General features: G+C 30.8%; 2 protein-coding genes across 5 annotated transcripts in view; both read left to right on the forward strand.

The window, feature by feature from the left end:
• Nucleotides 1-8,626, forward strand: part of LOC106679439 (calcium/calmodulin-dependent protein kinase kinase 2) — a 90,600-nt gene extending 81,974 nt beyond the window's left edge. For 2 of the 4 annotated variants that reach the window (XM_014418612.2, XM_014418615.3), the window contains exon 10: nucleotides 738-1,323. In XM_014418612.2, the coding sequence (XP_014274098.1) occupies nucleotides 738-899 (162 nt within the window). In that variant the 3' untranslated portion in view covers nucleotides 900-1,323. Of the gene's footprint in view, nucleotides 1-737; nucleotides 1,324-1,358; nucleotides 1,454-2,410; nucleotides 2,470-4,068 lie in introns of those variants that run through there. The other 2 variants (XM_014418613.2, XM_014418614.3) reach the window with 2 other exon arrangements.
• A 5,944-nt stretch (nucleotides 8,627-14,570) lies between these two features.
• The window catches only part of LOC106679442 (E3 ubiquitin-protein ligase synoviolin A), a 28,431-nt gene continuing 20,862 nt past the window's right edge, over nucleotides 14,571-22,139 (forward strand). The window contains exons 1-3 of the mRNA XM_014418617.2: nucleotides 14,571-14,850; nucleotides 16,102-16,194; nucleotides 18,121-18,273. Of these exons, the coding sequence (XP_014274103.1) occupies nucleotides 14,713-14,850; nucleotides 16,102-16,194; nucleotides 18,121-18,273 (384 nt within the window). The 5' untranslated portion in view covers nucleotides 14,571-14,712. The remainder of the gene's footprint in view (nucleotides 14,851-16,101; nucleotides 16,195-18,120; nucleotides 18,274-22,139) is intronic.

The raw sequence follows: 22,139 nt of genomic DNA on the forward strand, positions 1-22,139 counted from the left end.
AATGATCCAAGGTAAAGATAGCTTTGTTGTATTGTTTTATTCTGAATTTTCTCTTCATTTCATCAGAAAGTTTGTCCATTTATTTTATTAGAGGGTATTGACAACACTAAGAGACATTTAGACATTGTTTATTAGCATTTAGTGTATCTAAAAAAATTAAACTCCACCCTCAAAATTTGAGGTTATACATTTCAAGAAGTGGCATGGCATAAATTTATGCCACTCCCCCGCCCCACATAATATAGTGTATACATACAATTGTATAGGTATACAAGTGATTTAAAACCAATTTGTAATCCGTATATACACAATGATACATGATTTACTTTGTTGTTGCCTATGATACATTACTACCCTCAATCAACTGCAATAATTATAGTGCTGAATTGTTAAATACCATAAAATAAAAATTAACCGTGTGTTACAATCATGAAATTACTATTTCTCCTCCAAAACTCTCTACATGTTTGAAGGGTGCCAGTTTTTAGTATTTAAAAATTATTTCAATTGAAATGTCATTGATTATTAATGCAATTTTAAACATTTAATATTAACAGAAATATTGTTGAGATTGGCGATTATTGGGGTTTGAATAGTTGCTAAAGGTACAAAGGCTTGTATGTTTTTGTTTCGTTGAGCTTCGATCTCTGGTACTGGACATTCCGTTTCAGTGTAAAATCTGTAATATAAAGTGACACTGTGACAGGCATATGTCTACCTTAAGTACTTTATTTTAGGGCTGGATTGTTCAAATACACAGATACACAGATCTTTTTGGGAGACTTGTTTATTTGAACTCTAATGACCTTAAAACACATATTTCCATCAAAAACTTGGATTCAAAATTGTTCACGATCAGAATACATCCCCTTACTATATATACATATATAGGTAAGTGAAATAAAAAATATATATATACATCTGATTATGATAATTATATGTAATACTAAAGGGCTAGAGATGGGGTATAGCTGCTTAAAAAATAAATTTAAGTAATGGGAGACTCACCAAACTCAAAACTAAAAACCAAAAAATAAAAAGAGACATAATGATACTGAAGTAAAAAATTTTATTGAGAGCTGGCAAGGATCAGTGATTAAAATTACTTATAAAGTAGGACTACTACTGGAAGATTTTAAGGGTGGAATCAGGATAGGATTAAAGAATGATCAGTAAACAAATAGTTTCTAGCCTTGATGAAAGCAAGCAACGTGGATTGAAATATTATTAAATAAAAGAAAGTGATAATTGTGTTGTATAAAATCTGTTCCTGGCACTTTTTCGATTCAACTATCAATTTAGAAACAGGGATAATAGAATCCAGTGATACTAATTTTTGTATTTTATTTTATTTTTAGAACCCTTTTTCATCCCTAGAATCCCGTCTTAGAAGACTACATTGTACTGGTAGATCACACTCAGCACCAGGATCTTGCAACTGGTTTGAGGGAGCGTAAGAATTTAATTTCTCAATTTTAGTTAAATTTAACAATTTAATTTTCTATTTTTCTTTAACACTTAATCGCTACTGATAAGTATAAAGGATTTAAGTCCATATTCTTGATTTTTCAGGAGACAAAAAATAAAGTTCAAAAAATTCTGTACAAAAACTTATTTATTCACACAAATTGTTTATTCTAAAAATAGTATATTATTATAATATCCTTGTTAAAACTATTTAACGGATAAGTTTTTAAACAGAATTTTTTGAACTTCATTTTTCGTCTCCTGAAAAAACAAGAATATGGACTTACATCCTTTATACTTATTAGCAAAGAAATAGCAATATAAACCTTAAAGATACACCCCAAAAATCTATTCAATTTTCCTTACTTATGATAAGAAAAATATTCAAGTCCTTCTAAATATATTTGACAATTATGTTTATATCAAAAATGATCAATAGATGTAAGATGTAAAGTAAGGGGTAAATTACCCCTTACTTTACATCTTGCTACTTGCTATGGTTGCAAAATTTAGTCAATTCATATCTTTAGAGCAGATTTGCTCAAATATATACCCTAATTAACAACCAAATTAGGGTATTATAACAACCAAATTCATCTTTCGTTCTCAGAAATCCATTAATCTGTTTTACTATGGCTTAATTTCTTTTTATGTCTATTTTGAGAGTAAAGAAAGTTTTGTTTTTGAAAGATACGTGTGTAAACAAATTACACATGTAGTGTGTAATTTTCTGTGTGTTCTGTTGACCCCACCCCCTCCCCCCACCATCTTCTCTTATGCACATAGTGGTTAGTGCAATAGAATACAAATGGTTTACTTTTTTATGTTTTATCCATGATAACTGTGGAAGTTTATTTGTAATGTACTTATTTAAATTCTCCATTTTTACTTATCTTATTAATCATAAGTTTTCTAATTTATGTTTTTGATATTTTTTTTTTAGGTCAAGTTCTTCATTGACCCCTGTTTCAGAACAGTCTTCCTCTGTAAATAAAAATTCAGGTAAGCAGTGTTTAAAATTAAGGAATTTTTCAAAAGCTCAACATGATTCAAATCTATTGTAATCTCTCAGTTGAACCGTTTAATGCAATTTTTTTTTTAATCAGTTCAATTGTAATTTTCTCAGGGTTTGATTTTATTTGTTTGAACTAACTTATAACTTAAAAATCAAATCTTTAAAATTTAATGAGAAATAAGTATATTTATTGGACATGAAATCAAAGATAGACGTTATTATTATAATCCAACCAAACAAATATTTAAATCATTTGAGGAGAAGATAGTTGCAGGGTGCGGTCAAAATATAACATAAATAAGTTGAAATAACTTATTTAATCGTCCCCTTCAAAATATTTAAATCATTAAACTGTAGCTTCAACTGTACAACTCAATTAAACAAAAATACATATAGACTTCAGTAAATTAATTCAAATATTTTAAAGTCTAATCTACAGATCTTTTCTTAATACAACTAAAGGGCCTTACTAACAGTAGTATTAGAGAATATTTGGTCTACTATTAACCAAATATTCCATTTCAGTAGTTCAATAATCAATCACAAATATTCTCTTTCAGAGGTTTACCCAGTAATTCCCGAGTTCTCTATTACTCCCTTAATGCGTTGTAACAGCATCCAGTCGTCTTTTCGCACATCAACAATAAAGTTGTGTAGAGCTTTCTTGAATCATTCTCCAATATATCCGAGAAATTTATGAGCTATGATGAGTCTACATTCAATGAGCTCTATTTAATCTGACTTTATCTATTTCTGGAGATTTCAGGACAAGTATTGTTTTTATGAAAGGAGAGAAGTCACCCCTCGTTCCCTATGTCAGGTGGCTGTGTCTTCTGAGCTTACTAACATATTGTCTATCTGTGCTTGCCTAAGGAAGATGATCCTTGGGCGTTTATCGTGCCCAATTGATAAATAGCTATTTATAAATAAGGTTTTATTAAATTAGTATGTACAATATCACCCTCCTCCATGTAATTCTTACCAAATTTGTCGTTTCTTCTTATCTCCTCAGTGAAAAATACTTCACCTTGACCTGAAAGCCAGTTTAGTACTTTTTTTTTTTCCTTTTCATTGAACTACTCCACCATACAAAGCTAATTTTGTCAAACCAAACATAAAAATCCAAAGAAACAAGATCAAGGCTCTAAGAAGGATGAGATAGGAGTTCCTGTCCAACTATCTCTTGCAGAAATTCAATTCCCTGCATTTATTACTACATTCACTAAATATTTTTGTCTCTTTATATATTGATTGACCTTCATTAAGTAAGAAAAATGTTGCTTTGGGGTATTCATTGCAATGATAATCACAGTGCCCATGCCAAGTAGAAAAACAGTTGAACACTGTAATATAATTAATTCATCATGTCTAGCAAAAATGAATATTTTCCTTGATTGTATAATAACCAACATGAATGTATAGTGATCCTTGAAAACCATTTTATTCAGGTGCTACTTGAAAAATTACTGTTTCTTGAGAATCACTCTTAAATATTCTCAATCAAAAGTACATTAACTATTTATCTAACCCTTAAAATAATAAATATTATAATGATTAATTAATATTTAATTCATTTAACATAATAGGCTGAGGTGTCATTAAAGAGTGCGGCAGACTGCTTTTCTTGTTGACTTCAGAAGCTCAAAATATGCTTGTCAAAAAGAGATCCATGACAATGATAAAATTTATTGAGAATTAATTAAATAATGTTGCTCAAAATATGGTATTGTATAGTGATTGTTCTTTTGAACATTTGTAAATAATCTGTTTTATGTATTAAGCTGTGTTCACTCTTTAGCTAAATATAGTATAATGAGTGTTTTTTAAATAATGCTAAAGTGATAAAAGTTTCATGACCTACAATACCAACCTATTTGGTATTATAGTGAACATAATTGTTATAAGTTCAATAAATCACAAAAAAAAAAAAACTTAGCAGTATTTAAATAACCTGCAATTGCTCAAAATGTTATTTCTTCTTTATTGTTCAAAATATTTCTTTTATTCAAAATCATTGTGATCTATTAACTGTATTTTAATACTAAAGTGTTTCTGTATAACTTTATATCTTAATGTGCGAATTGTATTTCATGTCCATAAGCATATATTTATCATTAGATTATTAGTAGCTCATCTACTGGTATTAGCAAAGGTGGAGGAACAAGTCCAGCAAGTGGGGCTATGAGCCCTTTTTCTTAGTTGTATCTCATACAGTGACCAGTCAACTTATCCATTTTAAGACTGCTCCTTGGTTTCTTTCGAAATTTGAAGTTGGCATATGTTCTTTTCAAAAGGAGATTGGTCTATTTTAGGGCTTAAGGGTTTTTATAATAAAAAATATTTACAGAACCCGTCAATTGGACAGATTTTGTTTATATCAAAGAATTAAAATTAATATATATTTTTAAAATAAAGTTTCATTTTTTTCTAATTCATTTCAATATGTCCGTGATTAAAAAAAAATTGTTAAATTTTTTATGTAAATTTAATGTTTATATCGTTTCCATGATTAGCATCTACTTATAGGGACTTGAGCTTAAGCAATCAGATTATATGAATGCAATTTTTCTCTATATACTAAACTTATTTTATTGTTCATACCTGTTGTATTGTGAATTATATATAAAGCCTTAACCATTAAGAATATTATATCATTTTATGGGCTTCAGTTAATTTCTGGTCTATCAATTTTTATTATAGAAAAGTGCTTATCTTCTTTTATCTCTTCAGTGTTTTAGGCAGCCCTCTCTCCTCTGTGAGGTCTAACTTATTAATGGTCACTGAATAAAATAATATTATTTAACTATACTTTTTTTTTTTTTTTGAGCAGTTGGTCTCAGATATGAGAAGCATAAAGCCACATAACATCTTAGATTTTAGTTCTGATGGTTAATGGTATTGATCAAAGGAAGATTCTTGAGAATCAGATATGACTTATTGGATTTTTTTATTCTATGCATGGAAACATTTTGAGACTGAAAATTATTGTAGTGTAAGTTGTTGACACAATTTATTTTATAGTAATTATTTTTTAACAAATGAAGCCAATTTATTCATTATTTTCTGGTATTAAGTTAAAACTTGGACTTGGATATGCTTGTTTGTATACCAATCAATTTATAACTTAAATATTAATCTCAAGCAGTGGCATATTTAACAATCATTTCTGATAAATTAAGATCTTTTCAATGTTAAATTTATATATATATATATAATTGATTCTGTTGTATAGTAATTGTGCACTCTTCTTATGATGTTTAATTTGTTGTTTTGTATATAATGTATATAATTATTCCATTTATTATAATTTAATTAGAATGTCAACTTGGAATGTACATTCCGTAAAAGATACTGAAGATATTTTTTCAGGGACCATTTTTTTCATTCCATTTTTAATTATCAGTATAGTTTATTTTTTTATTACATTTACTAACATAAGAAATCATATGGGTGGTATCTAAATCATGTGATATTAAAAAATGCTTCTTGTAGTAATCTTGTTCTAGAACTGTATAACCTTATATACTTTAATCTGTTCTGATAACAATTTTTACTGTGATTGTATGAATATGTATTTTATCATCTTGGAATTCTGTCAATTCAATTATTGCTTTAATGAAAGATTTTTAACTTAATCACTTTCTCTACAAGAGTATACATTCATGAAACTACATGGTATTTGCCTTTCCCTACTTGTATGTAAGTACATTACAAATGTAAAGAGCTATTTTATATAGGTTTGTATATTAGAAAGATACATCATTTTATACTATCGCTACTATAATTGATTGCTGGCCATTAATTTATTATATTTTTATTGCTTCAAAACATCCTTATGAATTACATGTAAACTTAAAATTTTCAAACTGTGTTTTCATGAAATCTATGAAGTAAGATGTAAGATTCATGTGCCATAGAATAGGAATATAAGCTGATTGGAAGATCTTATTGCTTCAATGTTGTAGATCTGAGACTAGTTATTTTGTTTCTCACTTCAGCAATGTGAACAGGGTACTTGTATCCTTAGGGTGTAACTTGAACCCATGATGACTGAAATTGCTGTTGTTTTATAGTGTATCCTAGAAGCTAACAGCCCAGCCATATAAAATATGAAAGGTAACTTCTACCTTTCCTTAGAAGAAAACAACTGCTATTACAAATCTGAACCCTCTGTGTTATGGTTTCTAGTAACATTTATTTATCTACAATGAACTCAAGTTCATTATAGATAGGACTTCATTATATTTAAACAACAATAATGGTAGTTGGAGATAGCTGTCGATTTACACTATTTCTTTTCTTTTAAGAATCAACATTTACTGAAGTTGTGTAAATGATCAATATCAAAAATGTGTGGATGTTTGGCATATTAAAAATAGTATGAATATGTTGTATTAAAACATGGTTTAATGAAGCCTTTATCGATGGTTATGCCCTGGGATAATTTAATTATTTATATAATTGTGAATATATGTATATAAAAAAAAAAAACAGTCCATTTTACTGTGTTCATCTGTTAAACTCTGACTGGAAGAATAATACAAATATGAAATTAAACCCTTCACTTTCTTTTTTTTTTATGTTATTTAAAAGATATTCATTGTTTCTCTCATATTAAATATGATAGTACTATCTGCCCTAGTTTTGATTACTAGTTATTCAGTGAGAGGTTTATGCATTACCTTCTTTTTATTAACTTTTCTGACAGTTTTTAATGTTGTTATATTATATAACCCCTTCTTCAAAATAATTATTTAACGCAGCTCTTTCGAGTACTGATAGTCAGTTTTCGTTAACTTTGATTTGATATGAATATTATATTGTTATTTATTCTTGAATCAAAATGTCCATTGCTCCTTATTTTTACACTGTGTGAATCTTTATAATTTTACTAGTAGTTTATGGAAGTGATTTTATTATTCGGCTAATTATTTACATCTCTTCTTAGAGTGGGGTGAATTTACTTTTTCTGTCAAATATAAGATTTTACTTTACTTTTATGAAATAGAGTTTGTATAAACGTTTGACATGAACTTCCATGTTTAGTTCAATATTAGAAGTAGTTTTTCATATCAATTCATTCATAATTAATCAAAATCATAAAAATACTAAGAATAGAAACTATACTCCTAAAGTAATGAACAGAAAGCAAAAGTTGTTTGTTGTAATAGGCTATAATAATCAACCAACATTAATGTTTCTGTCTTAAACCTTGAGGTTGTAGTTTATTGTTATTCAGTATAACACACATGATACAAAATGTGTTCATCGTTGTAACTTTGTCTTGGAGATTTGTGATTTTTCTTTAAAGTTATTTACAATTTTTATCCTTTTATTTTTCAGATAGTTATTGTACCTTCAAAACCTACTTATATATGTGATAAAGTTGTTACTAAATCTTTTCAATGATAGCAATTTAAAGGTACCATTGTGATATATTTTGCCAAATTTATGTAAGTTTTTGAGGTTTATTAGAAAATGTAGGCATTAACTTATAAATATATGATCTGAAGTTAGTTATAGATCTTGCTTTATATTTTTAGTTTTAAAAATGTACAATTTAAATTTATGAATAATCGGGAATCGAAACTCTATGCTTCAGGATACCTGATTTTTTTTATTATACCTCTTTATATGCATTTTTTCTGCTATATGCTGAATTTATTTTTAAAATGTTGTATAATTGTTATGTACTGTTTAATATTATTCTGTAAGCTCTTTGACTATTTATAATTCACTGGTATATTAATATGATAAGGATAAGAGGATCTACTTTGTTCTTATGTATGGTAGGCATTGTGGCTATTATTCATGTCACTTGCACAAGCCCAGATTTAGCAGTTTGCACATAGTGCCTGATATATGAAATGTAATGCTCACTGATTGCTAGAACTGGAATCGAATAACTTGTGATGATTTTTGTGATAATATGTGGTTTATCGTTAATTGTAAACATGATTATTCGAATGGTCTTAACTATGCAGAAAGAGCTTTGTATCAATGAAAAATAATTTTTATAAAAACTTCATTTACATATTGTTGCTTAGATTAGATTATATTAAATTTTAATATTTACCTGTAATCTGTTACTGTATATTTTAGATGTCAGATATTCCATTTCTCATTAAATGTCATTAATGTTAACTGTTTATTTATTGATCTTCCTTCCATTCTTATCTTGTATCATGATTTCAAAAAGTTCTTTATTATATGATTAAGTGCTCTATCGAACTCAAATATTGTGTGTAAATATTTTACTGTAAAACGTTGTTCTTCCTTCAATCTCCAAATTAAAGTCCTGAAGAAGAGATTATCATCATATTTTATATGTTATACCAGATACATATCTTGGTTCAATAGGAACAAAATATAAAGCAACCAATGAAAAATGAAAATCCAACTTGCTATAAAAAATGTACTTAATATTTAGTGTATTATATAGTTACTATTTAGTTAACTGTAACCTTTCAGAACCAAAAGAAAACACTAAAGGTACTATAAAGTATGGAATTTCCTTATAATTTGACATATCAGTCATAAAAATGAGGTGCATTGACTGAGAGGCAGGATAGACGAAAAAAACAGTGGGGTCTTATGTAAAATATTTCCATGTGTCACTACCACTAGTAAAACTTTGTCATTTATTTATTGTTCTTTAATTTATAAGTTTTTGGGGAACAATAAGTAGATAATTAGGGTGCAACCCAGCTCACTGATGGGGCCATGCCTAACATCTGCTGTTCCTAGCTTGGCCTGAAGTTTCTCCTGCTGCTCATCTTCCTATTGAAGCCTCTGCCGAAACCTTTTGTGTCAGGATCTATGAGATTAGACTCACCTCGCCGCTCATCTGGAGTATACAGGATTCCTTGGTGTAGACTGAAAGGAGCAGTAGGTAGATCCAGGATCTAGACTTCTTCTCCCCACCTTTGACAGTATCAGTACATATGACAAAAAGAATTTCCTATGGAGGTCCAGATTTCTTCACAAAACAAAGTGTCTCATAATTTTAGCGTCTTCTTCGATTTACCTAGAACTGGAGCTGAAGCTCAAGAAAGTGTCCGATATGAAGAACATTTTTGATCGTTTAAGCCGAAAGTAAAATGGGAAAGATGAAGTCTGCCACCTTAGCTAGGTCCTGACCAAATTTTTTTGGTCAACGAACCGGTTATATTACATAAAAATTTGTCTTCTCTCATGTTCAAAATGTCCGCCATTTTCTGTTGAAAAATAATTCAATTTTAATTTAGACAGATATTTTAAAGTAAATGTCTTTGAAAAGTAAGTATTGAACTATTCTAGGTATACGCCACCGGAAGTTCATTTTATATTACTAAAGACCTTATCCCTTTGCTTATTTAGAGAAAAATTAGAGAGCTCGGTAACTATTAGATGCATAAGTGTCTATAATAAATAATCAAGAAAACCGAATAGACGGACGAGAAGTGACGCAACTGTGTTTTTAGCATATTAAATTTCAAGGCTAAAGAACTAGAAAATTTTGGAATAAAGGTTTTTCTTTTTAAAAAAAAACTGAAAGAACGATTTTTTTTTTCGGTTTGCTTGGACCTTGTAGATCTTTGGCCGCCCAAACCAGCCTTCCCCATGCCTGCCTATCTTGGGCAACTGCTTACCAATTTTCTGCATGCAGCTCTTTCACATCTTTGTTGATTCTGTCTATCCATCAGGTTTTTGCCATCCCACGTGGTCTCTTGCCTACTATACTGGCATTCATTGTTATGTCGAGGTGTCATGATGGATTGCTTCGTGCCACATGTCCCACCCATTTTAACCTCCTTGCCTTCTCATCGTGAGATTTAGATTGACCAGTCTTGGCGAGCAGTTCACTGTTAGTTCTTCTCTATGTGTTAAGGTTCTGATTCCAGATCGCTCCTGTAATAATGGTACGGAGGTCCTTCCGTTCAAATCTTTCTATTTTGCTTTTAGAGTACCTGCTAGAGCCCAGGTCTCGCAGCCGTATACGAGAGCTTGCTTTATCATGACATTGTAGACCCTTTGTTTAAGATTTTTCGGGATTTCAGTATTCTCAACAGAGAGAAGCTCTGTTCACACCTTCTTTATAGAGATTACTACAATTAATGGAAGAATAACAATCGCTATTAAAAAATATTATAGTCAATATATCCATTGTCTATATAGTGGTAGTACTAGTAATTAAAAAATTGAAAACTATTTTTATAGCAGAGATATTACAGCAATGTTTTCTCGAACATGGAACTGCATATCATTTCTTGATAACTCCGATTCAGACAAATTAGAGCTAAAATTGACCAGATCTTTGTTATGAGGCAAGTCCATGAAAAGTGCTATGAGCTTATAGCGACACGCTACCTGCTGGTCTAGAAACCGCTATGGCCCAGCATGACGCAATATATCAGCTAACACGGGTACTATTACTGGCAACAGTTAAACGCCGTATATTATTATTTATACTATTCATTGTAAATACCGTAATTGTAACCTGTAACAACTATATAAGGCATTGTAATATATATAATTCAAATGATACATTTATATATATGTATCATTTGAATTAATAAAGATTCCAATAGAATCTGCTGATTCACTGAAAGCTAACGTCTTACACGTGATATCTCTCGATGGCATTTAATATCCCAGAGACTTGAATATGCTAGAATTGTAAGGTCTCAGTGTGAAATCTCGCTTCACGAGAAACACATCCTTGGGAGGTAGAGGATTACAGTATACATAGCGGATCAGTGCATTTTAGTGCTATATTCTTGGAAATGTATATTGTCTTTTATTTCTTTGCCTTCTCTGGACCTCTCCTCCTTCCTATATCTTCTCTCCTTTCGTACGAGGTTACCATCCTAACGGCTGGCATCCGTAAGTCTCGTCCTATCTACTCACCTCCTAATCAAGTACCTTACCTAAGTGAGCACGCATTGTCGAGGCCCTCTGGTCAAGAGTACAGAACATGAACAATTGGAGTCAAATCTTACACAACCACCTCGCCAAGTTAAATACTAACGTTCATGTGCTCTTTATCAATTTTAAACAAACTTTTAATCAAGTTAACAGAATTCAGTTAATTAATGTCATTACAGTTTTTAATGTACCGATAAAACTAATAAATTCAATGAAACTAACAATGTTTCTAACTCAGGTCAATGTTCTTGTTATTAGCAGCATAAGTATATATCGAAGGTTGTTAATATAACCTATCAGAAAATTTCGATGCTGCGTGTTCATTCATATTCTCAGTAATACCTATATTATCTAAGAATATATTATTCCATATTAATGTCCGTTAGAGACAACAATTTGGGCTAAGTCAATAAATAAAAGTAATAAGCATATACAATGTACAAATTATTAATTGTATTATTACAATAAAGTCATTAAAAAATATGAAATAGAATTGTCTATAAGAAAACTCATATTAAAAAATATGAAATAGTAAAAGTAAATTATCAAAAAGAAATTACTAAAGTGATAGAATCATTTTCAGAATGCACTACCAACATCTGAAGGTTTTAAAAGTCGCTGAACTTTCGGCATTAAGGCACGAGGTCCATCTTTTCAAACACTTTACCTTCACGTTATGCTTCCGGCTCGTGCTCATAGAAATCTTCTAATTATGGAATCATTTTCTAGTTCATGCCTACGCCTGCCTTAATGCTAACATAAGCCTGACGATCTGTGCTGTATCACTGCAATTACAGCAAACGAACGAAGAAATGTGTTCTTACTAAACACCAAAAAACTAAGTCTCCAGGATGTCCAAAACAAGTTAAGCCATTATACTATGTTTATTTACTTGTATATTTTCTGTTATTTTATTTAATAAACGACTTATTATTGACTCCTATTTTAGCATTTAATAAAAGTAATACTGTAACAATAATTGAAAATGAGACGTACTCAGTTTAAAGAAGAAAACATTTCAAAATAGATTGATAAATCAGCTAAATTTTTTAAATAAAAATAAGAATTTCCATTTTAAATTCACTATTTACAGGAAGTGATTGCATGACATTCTTTCCTTCTTGTTGTTTGCTATCCGCTCTGTTCTTTATAACAGACAGATTTCGAAACAAAATAAAAGAATACAATAATCGAAATTAATAGAGAGATTAATGAGGGATAGAACTTTTAGAGTATTTAAATAGCTTCAGCATGAATGCTAATATAACATTAACCAAAGTACTGTCTATTACAAAACACAATATTTTTCTATACCTTTCTGGCAGAATTTGGATACCACCTCGGAAGAACTCTTCATCTTTTGAGGCTACCCACGAATTAAACCAATTTTTGGTATCTTCTTATGATATAAAGCCCTCTTGTTTACCTCAGCTCCCCCAAAAAAGGCGGGAAAAATTACTTCTTTACCAGACTGTACAAACCTTATAAACATTAATTACCCGCCCACTCAACAGGGAATTTTTCCCTCTAGAGGGAATGGACGTAAGAACGTTATAGTAAAGGAGGAAGAAAAAGTTCCTATTCGAAAACAATTAAAAAGGAAACTGGAGGAAACAGTCTAATTAAACCCCAGTCTAATTGACCCAATAAATACAGGAAAATTTTCGGACTTATCCAAAGAGCAGATTAAGAGTTAAATGTCAAACCTCAGACTTATACTTATGGGAAAATTAGGACAATATTAGACATAGAAATATGGGATCATTAGACGTAATTTGTCAATTAAGAAATTTTATATCTTCCCCCTCAAATAATTGTAGTGACATCCTATATTTGCATATAGAGTATATGTTAATGTGTATATAAGTTCTTTTTTCGTAATATTAAAACATTAAAATATATATTACCTATTAAGTAAATGTAAAATAAATGCTTCATTTGTAGAGTTTCTCGTTACAGATTCCAATGATTGCTTTAAATATATAATATCTAATATTTTTATTTTGTAATATCTGGCTTGTACGAGTTGGCCTAAGCTAGTTGCCGACCCGCCGAGAGTCGGTTTTTGGACACAGATCAAAGGGGTTCGTGAGAGCGCTCGTGTAGCATCTCCACCATTGTTCTTTGTCTAGTTACAACTGAGAGCTGTTAGGAGGTTGTAGTTAATTTTTATAATAAGTTTTATATTTAATCTTATTTATTTATATTTAATTTCCTTTCATTTTCTTTTTTTTTAAATAAAAATAATATAATCCCAGTGCAATGGCTGAAACCACTTATATGTCCGCCATGCTTGCCTCTCTGAATAACACTGACATGTGGATGGCCCACTCTTTGTTTACCGAGCATTTGTACAAGCCTCCGATTCGTGGCGAGCGCCCAACATGTGGATCCGGCTTAATATTGCTATTTTGAAAAATGTATTCTAATATTAAATATCTAATACTAAAGATTGTGTGACAATAGAGTTTCATATGGGAAAATGTACAAGATTCCGAGAGTAATATCGGTCGTAAACATGAAAAGTATTAAATGTCCATATTTATAAGTTAAACTTTAACTAAAGCGAGAAAGAAGTAAGCGTGAAGGGAAAGAAATTTTCCCTCTTAAAAGGCAGTTAATATTGTAAACTAACCTATATAGTTATCGACGTACAATCTGGTTGTAATTGTTCCCGCCTTTTTGGGGGAGCTGAGGTAAACTATTACCTTGTCTTTTTCCTGAGAATTAGTCTCATACCCTTTGTGCCTAGAGGAAAAATAAAAGGCTGAACATATATAACCTGCAACTGTGAAGCTCTTTCCCTTTACAAACTGTAGCACTTAACTTTGGCGATAGATAAACCTGAAAATATTGCTAGACCAAATCCCAGGGACCTTATATGCTTTATAAGAAGTATAGACTTTCAACGGTATGTTCAGAGGATTTGAGAGGTGTTCACAAAAGATCCATTAGGCTCTAAGTGAAAAACGATTTTCCGTCGTTCAACATAGTTATAAATAAGGATTTTAGTTAACCAATATGTAAAATAAACATTTCTTTCAGTCATTGGCTCGTGGTTTGATTACTATCAAGATCTGATATCACAATATCAAACAATTGAAACTGTTAGGTCTTAGAAATTAATATGTTTCTTCGACCTCTTTGTTGAAACAGAGTTAGTAATTTTCGATTGGTAGTTTTAGAGTAGTTATCTGTGACAGTTTCAGAAGGTTCTGAAGGATGTTTATCCTGTGAAAGAACTTTATCTAATAATGAAATGGTTTTGTATCATAATGGTCGTATAAACCAATTTAGTTCTTGGATTAAATATTCTTTAAATAATGGTCATAATGAGAAATTTAAGCATTACTATTTTAAGTCTTGTTCTCACTACGATTGTCATCGGAAATGCTTACTATCAAAAAAAGCAATTTTTTCCTTCAGTCATTTATATAACAAAATCAAACCCAAGTATGGCTGTAAGTAATAAAAACATTATGTATCATGTATACTTTGAGTTATTACCTTATAATCCAATCAATTCTTGTTGACAATGTTTTGTTTCGGAAAGACCTACTTCTTTTTTGCATCACTCCCTTATTAATTTGAGTAAATTTACATGGTTTTAGTAATCTATAACGTTATGTCTGTCGAAATTAATTTTACTTTCTCAGGGGCTTGTTCTCGTTTTTCTGTACAATCATACTTAATTCAAGCTGTAATTGGTGGGTTAAACCTATAATACTAATTAATAGGAGACCTGAGTAGATGAATGCATACCGATCCTCCTTATTGAACTTGGTTAATCTCTTCATGTTTTGTTATGTTTGAATTGTTCTCAATTTTAGATTGTTTTCCATCCCTAGTGCTCTTGTTTTGTCAAGATCTGTCTCTTATATTCACTAACCGAAATTGTTTGCCACAGCAAAGGACTGTACTCTATAATTTGTTTACACTCCCTGATAATACTTATGTGGTGGGTGGCCATCTTCCTCTCATTCACCTATGTAACTACCTTCATTGGTGCATGTCAATTCATAAACTCTGGAGTACTTTCTGTTCATCACCCTTCCCAACATACAGCTGGCATGCTCAAGGTATTGCTACGTTAGAAGTATTTTTCTTTTTGCTCATTAATTGGGCATTATTTGTCTTTCGGGAACTGCATTTCTTATTGTCTATTCCCACATTAAGGACTAATGATGCTTGGTTTGCTAATAAGATTAATGGAATTAATGCCTACCCTCTGCAGTCAGTAGTAATGGGATTCCATATGTATCGTTTTTAGCTGACTTGCCACAAATTGTGTATTCCAAGCTTTCATCTACTCTTTTAGATCATCAAATTCTATTATGGATTTTTTTTTTCTTCTATCAAATGTGATTTTTATGGCTAGGATATTGGAATGCAATGTTTACAACATGTATCTCAAATATCTCCATGAGTCTATCTCAATAAACTTAGAAATACTAGTGAAAACATCTCCCCTTTCTACCCAAATGCCTTTTAATAGATGTATGAAGTAAGCGGAGTTGTTGGTAACGAGCATTGCAGCCTTATGTTATGGTTTTGCCTAAATTTTGAAGTTATTATTTCTTGTTGTTTTATGTTTTCATTTGATATTGACTTCTGTTTAATAGTAATTGAGTGTATGTAGATTAGTTTATTGAATTTTCCTAACTCATATATTATCTTTCTATCATGTTATCTCTAATTTTATCTCTTTTCAGATCCTATATATTCAGGCCTTTATTTTGGTGATTTTAATGGGTAAATTGATGAGAAAAGTATTCTTTGGGGAATTACGCCCTGTTGAATTGGAGGTAATTTTTCATTTATTATTGAATACATGAAAAATTTTGATATATATTCTTTATCAATAGATATTAATGTTTAGAATTAAGTTTCATGAAATTTATGATAATATTCGTGAGTAAAAGACTGACTAATTATTCCTGCTGTTTAAATATTGGGTTTGTTTTCTTTTTTGAAGTTTTGAAATGTGGTTGTTGTTTTATTGTGCTTTTCTTTGTTCAAGCTTTGTCTTATTCATATTAAAATAATATTGAAAGGATTTTTAGATTAATGCATGTATACATGTACGTAATACTTTTTCGGATACATGTTTACTGATGTATTTCTGACTATCTAGGTGAATCAACACTGCATTTTTAAGTCTATCTCTCCTGACCATTTTTTTCACTAATTCCACTTCACTTTTCCTTAACTAATCAAAAAATTAAAATATTTTTGTTTTCTATTGCTGTTTTATACCTCCGATTTATTTCTGCTAGAGGTTTCAGCTAGCCAATGTTTTTAGTCACTATTGTGCCATCGTACATTAAATATTTTATTGTTAATATATAAAAACTAAAACTAAAATATAACTCCTTATTTTTATTCTTCATAATATGTTTAAATAAGGTAATGAACTTGCAATCTTATCTTCATGTACTATGCCAGTCACTCTCACAGTGCCTCTCTCTCCCAAAACACACAAGAGGTAATGAATTGTAAAGTAGATATAAAAAAATAATTTGTAATTTATGTTACTTTGATGGATCAACAACATACAATAGATCGAGAATAACTTTTTGTAGAACAAGACTGATTTATTTGGAAGATTATTGTAGTTGTCTCCCTCTCCAGCATAAGATTTGGATGAGTGGAAATACCCTTAGGACCAGGCTACCTTAGACCAATGCTGGGGGGAGTGGTCACTCTGGCCTGCCACTTGTTGGGCATTATATAAAAAACAGAACATTTGAGATGAACTAATGTTTTCCTATAAATAACACAAATGAATTAGAGGTATATTGAATGAAATTAATTATTATATAAAGTAATTTGTAACAGATTTTTTTCATACATTAATTTTTTTTCTGGGAGAGGAGGAGGAAGCAATTCATAATAAATTTGCCTAGAGTGGCTAAATGTGGCTGGCACTGTAAATACCCTTCAATTGTTGGCATGCACCATATTTTTATCTTGAACCTGATAGATTTCTTTTGATTGTAATGAAAATACTAATACATGGTTCGTTCTTCAACCCAATGTTGTGAAAACCCCAGATTATTTTTATTGATTTATATTTATATATGATATACTTAAAAGTTGCTTTTATTGTATTGGCCAATTGAAAAGATCTCTTGATTTATGAGGATTTACTGACAATTTGTATCAATAAATTCATCTCAAATAAAAATTATATACTACCTTGAAAAATTGGTCTAAAATAAATATTTTTAGAAAATGCAAAATACCCAAAAATCATAGTACCAATCATCATACTGATGAAAAAAAAAAATTATTATTCCAATAGTATTCGAGAGGTGTAGCTTACATGGAGAAACTGAAAATAAGTATGTTTGTGTTCAGAAAAAAATTTGATGAAACTTTGGTTCTATTGTTGCTATGCTAACTCATTAACTGATACTTTCCTGCTGTTTAATTACACAGGCTTAACAAATTAATAGATAAAAAGTTGTAAAGGATTTCATAGTTGTGTCCTAAAAATTATTTCTTGTTGAAAACAAATAAAAGAAATTTTAACATAAAATTAGTTAAATCTCTATCAACTGAAAAATTATTAACCTTAGCTGACTATAGCACTTGAAAATTGACCATTTCTTCACCAAACTTCATTTATTCTAAGTTTTGTTTTAAGTTTTTAATTTAATCAATTAAATATTAAAGGAATCATTACAGTATGCTTTAAAAAATTATTTTTTATTTATTTATTTTTTTAGCATTTGATGGAAAGGTCTTGGTATGCTGTAACTGAGACGTGCCTTGCTTTTACTGTCTTTAGGGATGACTTTAGCCCTAAATTTGTGGCACTTTTTACTTTACTTCTCTTCTTAAAATCGTTTCACTGGCTTGCAGAGGAAAGAGTTGACTTCGTAAGTGCTAGTATACCTAAATAAGAATATTTTTTGCCTTAATAGTCATTTATCTGACAGAGATCAACATTATTTTATTTACCTTAAGTTATGTATTTTTAACACTCTTAGGAAAAAATTTATATTAAAGTCCTTTGTAACTGCTGAAACCATAAAAACAACACTTCTGAAGTATTTTTGGTGTTTTCCTGGTTTTCAGGAACTTCTCTTCACCTGTTACTTGAGCATCATTAATCTTTCACTCTTCAATCTGTGCCCTTTTACACCTCCTATTTCTTCACCTTCACTCAAAACAGCACCTTTGTCAAGGTTTCATCCTGATCCAAACATTTAATAGCTACAAAGCTTGTCTTCCAGTAACAGCAGCACTTTATATATATATATATAAATTCTAGCCTTCATCAGGACTAAGAACAAGATAACAACCAATAAATAAATAAAAAAAAATTAAAAAAAGAAGATATAAACAGAATGATATATAGTAAATAATTGTGCAGAATACAATTAATAAAAATAAAGCAATGAAATAAGTGGAAAATAAAATTCATAAATAGGCAACCAAAGAAGTAAGCAAAATAACATAATAAAGGAAATAAAAATTTAAAGTTATATAATGCAAAGAAATATGAATGTTTTTTAATTTAGTAATAATTTAAAAATTAAAGTTAGTGAAAGAAAAAAAAATGAGAGAAAGAAAATATATGCAACTAATGTAATATGTAGGTATAATACTACAATAAATAAACAAAATATAAAGTCAAGTTAGACAAAAGAAGTGAATAGAAAACAACAATAATATGTGGTAAACATTACTAATAGCGTGGTTAGCTAGTAAGAAATCGGAAAACTAAGTGAGCTCAGTAGTGCCTACGGTAAGACTCTGAGTTAAAAAAGTACGTTACAAAGATGATGAGAATACGTTACAAGTTTGTAAAAATAAAAAGTAGAAAATATTTTAAACTTATTTAAAAGAGGAAAGCGTATAAGATGTTGACGAAAAATGGTTTTAGAAAATGTTAAAAAATACGTTACGTATAGTTATTGTTTTTAATACATTTATTTTTTAATTTAAATAATTATATTATTTCTAATACTCCTTAATTGGTACTATATTCTGCAAGGGAGCAAGGCCTTCTGTAACCGCGACCACCAGTCATCTCTCTGCTGTCCTGCTGTTTTTCAATTTCAGAATGCCCAAAATGGACCAATTGTCATTTGCCACACCATCATCCCAGTGGAGGCTAGGTATTTTGACTTTTCTCCATCCATGTAATCTTTTACCTAGTATCTTCCTCAGGACTTTGTCCTTAGCCATTCTCATCAGATGTCCTGCCCACTGTAGTTGACTCACCTTAATGGAGCTGACACTGTCAGCATCATTGTAAATGCCCATCAGCTTGGCATTAGTATACTTTCTCCAAACTCCATCATTATAAACCGCCCCATAGATTCTATGAAGGATTCGGCTTTGAAACCTAGCAAGAGCCAGTTCCTGACCTCTAGGGAGTGTTTAACTATCCAATTGGTAAATCAGCATAGGCCTTATACAGGTGTGCCTTGTTAGTCCTAGATACATCTCTGCTTTTAAGGTGCCTCTGTAGTTCATGTTAGCAGTCATTATCCAATGATGGATTTCAGGAGCAATGTTGTTTCTGGAGTTAACCTGAGTTCTCAGATAGATAAATTCTTCTACTTTCTCGAAGATGTGCTGACCAGTATAAACCTGTCCATCAACATATACCTCACCAGTGGTGTTGGCATGCATTAATTGTCATTTCTTGTGTTTGTCTTTATTTTGTTTATAACTAGTCCCAGTCTCGCAGTTTAGAGACGTCCAACAATACTCTGAAAGTCCTCCCAATCACATCAATGTTGTCAGCAAAGGCTAGGATCATAGCTAACCTATTGAATACTGTCCTTCCCTCCTGGATTTTGGATCTACGCACTGTACACTCATGGCTGAAGTTAAAAAGGAAGCATGCTGGGCAGTCCCCCTGTCTGGGTCCCTTGTATGTGAAAAATCTTTCAGTTGTACTTCTTTGAATTCGCACAAAACACTTCACCTTCTTAATTGTCATGTGGACCGGGTGTGCAAGTTCTGGTGGGATCCCTAACTCTAGCATTTTATCATAGAGTTCCTCTCTTGAAACACTGGCACAGGTATCTTTGATATCCACGAATAAGTAGTGAGTGCTGATCCCAAACAATCTCACCCTCTCCAATAAAATTCTATGAGAGAATATCTAATCGGTGATAAATTTCCCTTTCATAAATCCTATGGTTGTTTCATACCAATTTCTGGGCAATTCATTTCCTTCACATATGTCAATGAAAACGTGCTGGAATTTTACCAGTTCTTCACCTATTTGCTTTAACAGTTCGGTAGACAGGTGATACCATCCTAAGGATCTATTGTTTAACTTTTTTAAGGCCAGTTTGAACCTCATCTTCATCTGGGCGCTGAAGTGCTTCTCCAGGTATCTTTATGCTATTGCCCTTAGTCCTCTCACCACCCTCCAGCAAAGCACAGAAGTGACTCTTCCATCTGATGAGAATTTTTTCCTTATCCATAAGCAAGGTTCCATTTTGGTCTTTGCACATAATGCCATGGATTTTTAAAATAAGAATATCATCATAAGAAAATGGAAAAAGTTTGCATGTTAGTATAGAACTCGAAATCCTATGGTACAAGAGAACATGTAAGAACTAGCTAAAACTCGAATTCATGAAGAAAAACATATCAACTAAAAAATCAATGAAGATTAGACAAAATACATGATTACATAAAAATAACACACAACTACCAAGTTTCTAAGATAGACCAGTCGGTGACAAGCACAACTAGAGCCCTCTGCACCTCTCACTAACAATGAAACTTTAAATCGTTATGCTGAGAGTATACAATGCCATACTTAAGCCTGTACTGGTATACAGTTATAAAACTAAATTATACAAAGTACAACTTGATAATGGGCACACATGTCAAGAGGTTTTTGTTATATGTATTTCAACAAACATATAATGTGTCAGAAATTAATCATTTTAAATAAAGCGATATGCCATCTTAAAATCTATAGAATTTAAATTTTCTGCACTTCCAAAAACAGAAATTTCCATATTTATTTTATAATGGTGATAGTGAGTACCACTGTGCCTATGGGCAGTTTTGAGGACCTCTAATCTATTTAATATGGTATAATTGATTGTATAGGCATTAAAATAACTTGTAAACAGAACATCATATTGCTTTTATTCTGTTGATCATACTCTTACATGTAATCGTAAGAAAAAACTTTATATAATGCATCTTCTTCGTAGGATTAAAGTCGTTGTTTATATGAAATAAATATCTATTACACTCTATCAAATTGAAGAAAACGTATGCAAAAGATTTATAAAATATACTCTCAAAAACTTCTTGAGTTATGTGCCCATTATCAAGTTGCACTTTGTATAATCTAGCTTTAGGGATCTAGTCTTATAACATTACACCTGTATAGGCTTTATTATGGCATTGTATTTTCTTGCTTAAGGTTTTTTGCAAGGTTTTAGAGTTTCAGTGTTTGTCAGAGGTGTAGAGAGCTCTAGTTGTGTTTGTCACAGACTGGTCAGACTGTCACAGTTAGTAACTTGTTAGTTGGGTGTAATTTTTTTGCAGTCATGTATTTTGACTTATCTTTTAATTTGATATGTTTTTCTTCCCTCATCAGTGTTTCAGCAAGTTTTTTTAATCTTCCGTGGTCTGTTATGTCATCTGCCTACCCTAGGAGTGTATGTTATATACTAACATACTCACTTTTTCAATTTTTTAGTTATATTTTATAACTTCAGAAGCATTAGATGCCTCCCATGTATCACTATCGTGC

The sequence above is a fragment of the Halyomorpha halys genome, unplaced genomic scaffold, assembly GCF_000696795.3.
Source record: "Halyomorpha halys isolate HHAL.00 unplaced genomic scaffold, Hhal_1.1 Scaffold203.1, whole genome shotgun sequence".
Taxonomy (NCBI): Eukaryota; Metazoa; Arthropoda; class Insecta; order Hemiptera; family Pentatomidae; genus Halyomorpha; species Halyomorpha halys.